The following is a 7,132-nucleotide window of genomic DNA, read 5'->3' as shown; positions in this document are numbered from 1 at the left end:
GGCTACAACCAAGGAGGTTTCAAGAACAACAATCTCTCTTATAGGAGTACCAATGTGGCCAACCCTCAAGACCAAGTCTATCCACCTCAACAGCCTCAACAGCAACAACACTATGGCCCCAAGCAACAACATCAAGTGTTCCAGGCTCAGTTGTGTCCCCCACCAGGGTTTCAGACTAACCAAGGCCAAGAACAAGACGTAAGAGCAATGATGCAACAGTTGTTGATTGGGCAAACACAAGGAAAGATTGAGGCAGCAAACAGATTTGCTGAGTTAAACAGGAGGATATCAGATGTTTACAGTGAACTCCATGCCAAGTTTGACACACTTACTTCCAGGATTGTGACTATGGAGAATCAATTAGCCAATGCACCAAATAACAAAGGCAAGGCCCTTATGCACTCTATAGAATCTGCTCATGCTATCAATCTACGCAGTGGAAGGGTTCTACCAACATGAGAGGGCGCTTTACCAGACACTGAGGACAGTGGTAATCAAGAAGGGGAGGGTTTTCAACAAGAAGAAACTCAGAATGAAAACGCCATCGAACTCGACCCACCACTCGACCACTCACTCGACCGAGTGTGTGATCGAGCACCCGATCGAGCAGCCTCTCAAGAAAAAACTAAGCCAGTTGCTTCCAAAGAAAAAGAAGTCCGGTTCATTCCTCCTCCTTACAAGCCTCCACTACCTTTCCCAGGAAGATTTAAGAAGCAGATGGTTGAAAAATACAAGGCATTGTTTGACAAACAAGTTAGAGAGATTGAGCTTAGAATGCCTCTAATAGATGCCTTTGTGATGATTCCTCCTTACCAGAAATTCTTGAAAGATGCTGTGATGGAAAGGATCAAAGAAGTTCAAGGGATGGTGATTCTTAGCCAAGAGTGCAGTGCCATCATCACAAAGCAAGTGAATCCTCAAAAGCTAAGGGATCCTGGTTCCTTTACTCTACCTTGCTCTATAGGCCCTATAACTTTCAACAGATGCCTATGTGATTTGGGAGCCTCAGTAAGCCTAATGCCTCTATCAGTTGCTAAGCGCCTAGGGTTTACAAGGTATAAGCCATGCAATATATCCTTGATCTTGGCTGATAGATCAATAAGATTACCACATGGTGTTTTGGAGGATCTACCAGTTAGAGTTGGAGAAGTAGAAGTCCCAACAGACTTTGTAGTCTTGGAAATGGATGAAGAACCAAAGGATCCTTTGATACTAGGGAGACCTTTCCTAGCTACAGCAGGAGCAATAATTGATGTGAGACAAGGGAAGATTGATCTTAACTTGGGAGAGGACTTCAAAATAACATTTGACATTGTGGAGGCTATGAAGAAACCAACCATTGGAGGGCAAGTCTTTTGGACTGAAGAGATGGACAAACTATCAGAGGAATTAATGGAAGAACTAGCAGAACAAGATCACCTTAGAACTGTTTTAACCAAGAGTGGGGAGGAAGGATTCATTCATCAAGAAACCAAAGCTTATGAGAAGATATTGGACTCTTGTAGAGAATCAGACCATCCAGAGGTTTTTGAGGGATTACCAGCACAAAGAGAGGAAGTCTGGTCAGTACAAATGGCAACTTTGGATAGCTCGAACCCCCCCACTCGGACACACACTCGACCGAGCACTATAGCCACTCGACCGAGTGCAACGCCGAGTCCTACACAAATGATTGGTCTGAACTAAAGGCACCAAAAGTAGAGCTCAAACATCTCCCATCTGGGCTAAGGTACGTTTTTCTAGGTAAGAACTCTACTTATCATGTGATAGTAAATGCTAAGTTGAGTGAAAATGAATTTGATTTGCTAGTTGTAGAGCTAAGGAAGTATAGGAAAGCAATTGGTTATACTTTGGATGACATTCAAGGCCTTTCACCTAGTCTTTGCATGCATAGAATCCATCTTGAAAATGAATCCTACTCTAGTATTGAACCTCAAAGAAGGTTAAACCCCAACTTAAAAGAAGTAGTTAAAAAGGAGATCCTTAAGTTGCTTGGTGCTGGTGTAATCTATCCTATCTCTGATAGTACTTGGGTTTCACCAGTTCATTGTGTCCCATAAAAGGGAGGAATAACTGTGGTACAGAATGATGAGGATGAATTAATTCTCACTAGAACTATTACAGGGCATAGAATGTGCATTGACTATAGAAAGCTTAATTCAGCTACTAGGAAAGATCATTTTCCTCTTCCTTTCATTGATCAAATGTTGGAAAGATTAGCTAATCACACTCACTACTGTTTCTTGGATGGATATTCTGGATTTTTCCAAATACCTATTCATCCCAATGATCAAGAGAAGACAACATTCACATGTCCATATGGTACTTTTGCTTATAGAAGGATGCCATTTGGATTATGTAATGCTCCAGCAACTTTTCAAAGATGCATGATGTCTATCTTCTCTGATCTCATTGAGGATGTTGTGGAAGTTTTTATGGATGATTTCTCTGTCTATGGAGACTCCTTTCCTTCTTGTCTTGCTAATTTATGCAGGGTTTTAAAGAGATGTGAGGAGACAAATCTTGTTTTGAACTGGGAAAAGTGTCACTTCATGGTTGAAGAAGGGATAGTTCTTGGCCATAAGATTTCAGAAAAGGGGATTGAGGTTGATAAGGCAAAGATTGAAGTCATGGTTCAACTCCAACCACCAAAAACAGTCAAGGACATAAGAAGCTTTCTTGGGCATGCTGGGTTTTATAGGAGATTCATCAAGGATTTCTCAAAGATAGCTAGGCCATTGACAAGGTTGCTATGTAAGGAGACTGAGTTCAACTTTGATGAAGATTGCTTGAAGGCTTTCAAGGAGATCAAAGCTGCTTTGATTTCAGCTCCAATAGTCCAAGCTCCAAACTGGGATCTTCCATTTGAGATTATGTGTGATGCTTCAGACTTTGCAGTAGGAGCAGTCCTAGGTCAGAAAAAAGATAAGAGGCTGCATGTGATTCACTATGCAAGTAGAACCTTGGATGAAACTCAAGGAAGATATTCAACAACAGAGAAAGAGCTCTTAGCAGTGGTATTTGCCTTTGAAAAGTTCAGAAGCTACTTAGTAGGGTCCAAGGTGATTGTGTACACTGATCATGCTGCTTTGAGGCACATCTACTCAAAGAAGGATACAAAACCAAGGTTGTTGAGATGGATTTTGCTTCTCCAAGAGTTTGACATGGAAATAGTTGATAAAAAGGGGATAGAGAATGGAGTAGCTGATCAGTTGTCTAGAATGAGGATAGAAGAGGAGATTTCAATTGATGATTCAATGCCTGAGGAGAAACTGATGCTGATTGGGTCAACACGGCTCCCCACTCGACCTCTCACTCGAACAGGCACTCGGCCGAGTATGTTTGGGTGCCCGACCGAGCAGGACTAGATGGAGCAGTGGATGGCACTTGAGAGTGAAGATCTGCCTTGGTATGCTGATATAGTCAATTACAAGGTGTGTGAAGAAATCCTAGCAGACCTGGACTCCTATAGGAAGAAGAAACTCCTCAAGGACATCAATGGATACTATTGGGATTAACCTTACTTATACAAGAAGTATCAGATGGATTGTTTAGAAGATGCATAGCAGAGAATGAAGTTGAAGGAGTGTTAGGACATTGCCATGGTTCTACTTATGGAGGCCATTTTGCAACTTTCAAAACAGCCCAAAAAGTCTTACAAGCTGGTCTATGGTGGCCTACATTGTTCAAAGACACTCACAAGTTCATCACAAAGTGTGATGCTTGCCAAAGGATGGGGAACATCACAAGAAGGAATGAGATGCCTCAAAATCCAATTCTTGAAGTTGAGATATTTGATGTGTGGGGAATTGATTTCATGGGACCCTTTAATCCTCCTTCAAATGGGAATGCCTACATCTTAGTAGCAGTGGACTATATTTCCAGATGGGTGGAGGCCATTGCTAGCCCCACTAATGATCACAAGGTGGTTCTTAAACTTTTCAAGAACATAATCTTTCCAAGGTATGGAATCCCAAGAGTTGTGATAAGTGATGGAGGATCACACTTCATCAATAAAATCTTTGAAGGAATGCTAAGGAAGTATGGAGTTAAGCACAAGGTGTCTACAGCCTATCACCCTCAGACAAGTGGGCAAGTTGAGGTGTCAAACAAACAGATCAAGGCCATTCTATCAAGAATAGTAGGAGCAACAAGGAAGGATTGGTCTAGTAAACTTGATGAAACACTTTGGGCTTATAGAACAGCTTTCAAAACTCCTATAGGAAGAACCCCATTCCAGCTTGTGTATGGAAAGTCTTGTCACCTTCCAGTTGAAGTTGAGTACAAGGCTCTATGGGCAATCAAACTCCTGAACTTGGATCTTGAAACAGCACAAGCTAATAGAAGCCTTGATTTGCATGAACTTGAGGAGATCAGATTGGAAGCTTATGAAAACTCCAAAATCTACAAGGAGAGGACTAAGGCCTTCCATGATAAGAAGATTCTCATCAAGGACCTTAAGCCTGGAGACCAAGCTTTGCTTTACAATTCAAAACTCAAGTTATTCCCTGGGAAGTTGAAAAGTAGATTGGGAGGTCCTTTTGAAATAAAAGAGATCTTACCATATGGAGCTATCACACTTCTCAACAAGGATGGTAGTGAGTTCACAGTCAATGGTCAGAGGGTTAAGAAGTATTTGGGAGAGAAGGAGACACATGAGAAGTGCTCAATGCTTCTCAAAGATGCCCCTCAAGCTTGAAGAGCCATGGAAGTCAAGCTTAGTGACTCTAAACAAGCTCACTAGGGAGGAAGTCCCTAAGGTATCCCTGTCTATATTATTTAGGATTTTTGGTATTTTGACTTGTTTTGGTATTTTTGAGGTCAGGAAAGCAAGGGAGTCTAAACAGAAGAAGAGAGGAACATTCGCGGTCCAGCTCGACCCCCCCACTTGGACACGCACTCGACCGAGTGCCGGTCGATCTCCGTCGTCGAGCTGCCCCAAAGTCCATCTCCAAGTCACCAACAAGACCCCAACTACTCCTATGACAGCATGCAGATGGATGTGGACAACTTCTTCGACAATCCCTAAGGTACCACCATCACCTTCACTTGTAAATATCATTGCATTTCATAGTTGTGTTTTGTTTTTAATCTTGAATCCTCTTACAAATTTCTTTCACACAGAGGACTGTGTGATTTAAGTTTGGGGGAGGGTTTGAGATAGCATTTGATGTTGTGTTTTGTGTTCTTATTTCAAATTTTTAGCATCTTCATATTAGTATTTGCATAGCATCTAAGGCATAGAAAAACCCTAAAAATTTGAAAATTTTTGAAAAAATCTTTATAAAAAAAGAGTGTTCATGTAGTTTGCATTGCATATTAGGATCTTGTTTAGCATGTTTCATGTAGGATTGTATAATATTTGCATTAGGGATCTATGATGAGTTTTTCCTTGTTAGCTTGCTTAATTCACTAGACTAGGATCAATGCCCAAGTTAATAGTACTTTGATGCTAGTTGAGTAGTTAGAAGCATAAGATTGAACCAAGCCTTGAATTCCTGCATTGCATTTGGTCTAAATTGAAGCATGTTGTGATTTGATACCATTTCCTATTTATAAGAACCTAATATTGACTTTTAATTATCAATGTGTGCATTGCTTTAAACTCATGGATACCATATACATATTTGGATCATCTTTCTCCTTTTTACCACTCTTGTTGATCCAAGTAGCTGATTAAATCATTAAGATCAGTTCCCCTACCCCTAAACCAAACCTTCTTTCAAGCCTTGTTTATTCTTGAGTGTGTGAGGCCTATTTTTGGGATTGAGCTTGGTAGAAAGTGTTAGGTTTGAACTGACAAGAGTAAGACCTTGTGTAGTTCTAGTTTGCATTTTTCAAACTAGATAGGACTAGGTGGTTCACTTGTTGGGTTTGGGACTTGGCTGTTATGAAAAGAAAAGAAAGAAAAGAGAAAGAAAAAGGGTAGAGTCTTTAAGAGGAGATTGTGTTTAAGCAAGGTCTAGTGAAAGGATGGGAAGTAAAGTGTTGATTAAGATGGTTCTAGTTAAGAAAAAGAAAAGAAAGAAAAGAAAAGTCTAGCAAAATGCTTTTATGTCTTAAGAATAAGAAGAAAAGAGAACCATAGCAATAAGAAAGAATCCCCCATTCCACTAGAAAGATCAAATAAGAAACATCTCCTAAGACTTGAAAACCAAAAGAGAAAAGGGTTAAAGAGAAAAGAAGAAGCAAAGGGTAGCACTAGGATCATAAGGGTTTAGATTGCTAGGATAAACACTTTGGGTACCTTTGGGTAGACAAGGTTTTATTCTTGTATGAGTTTAGGTGTTCTTACCTTTAGCATTCTTCTAAAGCTCAATCCATTTTCATGAGAGAACCTTGATATTGATAAGCCCCACTCTAAAAAAAGAGACCATCATTGTCTCAAAACCCTTTATTACCAAGCCAAATGAGTTTAAGCATTGCATAGAGTTGATTCATGTTCTTGTTTAATGAATGTTAAAGGAAATGGTTGATTTGAATGCATGTGGATGTCTTAGGCTCAAATCAGTAAAGGTTGTGATATGCTTGTCTAAAGTCTTTAAATTCCAGCTCATTCAACTTGCATCATAGTATTAGTAACTTGGACATTGATACTAGATGGTCTATTTGCAAGCTTAAGGAGCTGAGATCCCACTTTTAAACCTCATCTACCTTCTTATGTCTTGTTTATTTGCTTGAGGGCAAGCAAAGACTAAGTTTGGGGGTGTTGATGTTCATATATTTTACCATGTTTTCCCTTAGTTTATTCACATCTTTTGCATCTTTTGCTATCCATTTAGGCCATTATTGTGTAGCTTTAGCACTAATCATGCATTATAGTTTAGATGCATTGCATTTGCATCTTTTCATGCATATTCAGGTGATTTTGGAGCTTAAGAAGCTTGAAAGCAATGTTGAGGAGAAGTGAAGCAACCATGAAGGGAAAGCAAGATAGTTAAGGCTGAAACAACAAGGTCTAGAGTCCAACTCGACCGCACACTCGACCAGACACTCGACCGTGTGCTAAGGAGGACTCGACCGAGTGGAGAATGCACGAGAGAAGCCAGCTCGACCTGCCACTCGACCGAGCACAGGTCGAGTTGACCGAGCCGTTGACTATTTTGTCTTTTAGTATTTTTAGGGCTTCCAC

The 7,132-nt window shown here is 40.4% G+C and overlaps 1 protein-coding gene across 1 annotated transcript; it reads left to right on the top strand.

The window, feature by feature from the left end:
- Nucleotides 1-3,817: 3,817 nt before the first annotated feature.
- LOC109131617 lies at nucleotides 3,818-4,699 on the top strand. Its single transcript, XM_019242788.1, has 2 exons — nucleotides 3,818-3,963; nucleotides 4,201-4,699. Exons 1-2 carry the CDS (start codon nucleotides 3,818-3,820, stop codon nucleotides 4,697-4,699), a joined length of 645 nt encoding a protein of 214 aa, XP_019098333.1.
- The last annotated feature ends 2,433 nt before the right edge of the window (nucleotides 4,700-7,132 follow it).

The sequence above is a fragment of the Camelina sativa genome, unplaced genomic scaffold (assembly GCF_000633955.1).
Source record: "Camelina sativa cultivar DH55 unplaced genomic scaffold, Cs unpScaffold00822, whole genome shotgun sequence".
NCBI classification, from domain to species: Eukaryota; Viridiplantae; Streptophyta; class Magnoliopsida; order Brassicales; family Brassicaceae; genus Camelina; species Camelina sativa.
Note: the sequence above shows the minus strand (reverse complement) of the source record. Positions and strands in the feature narration are given on the sequence as shown.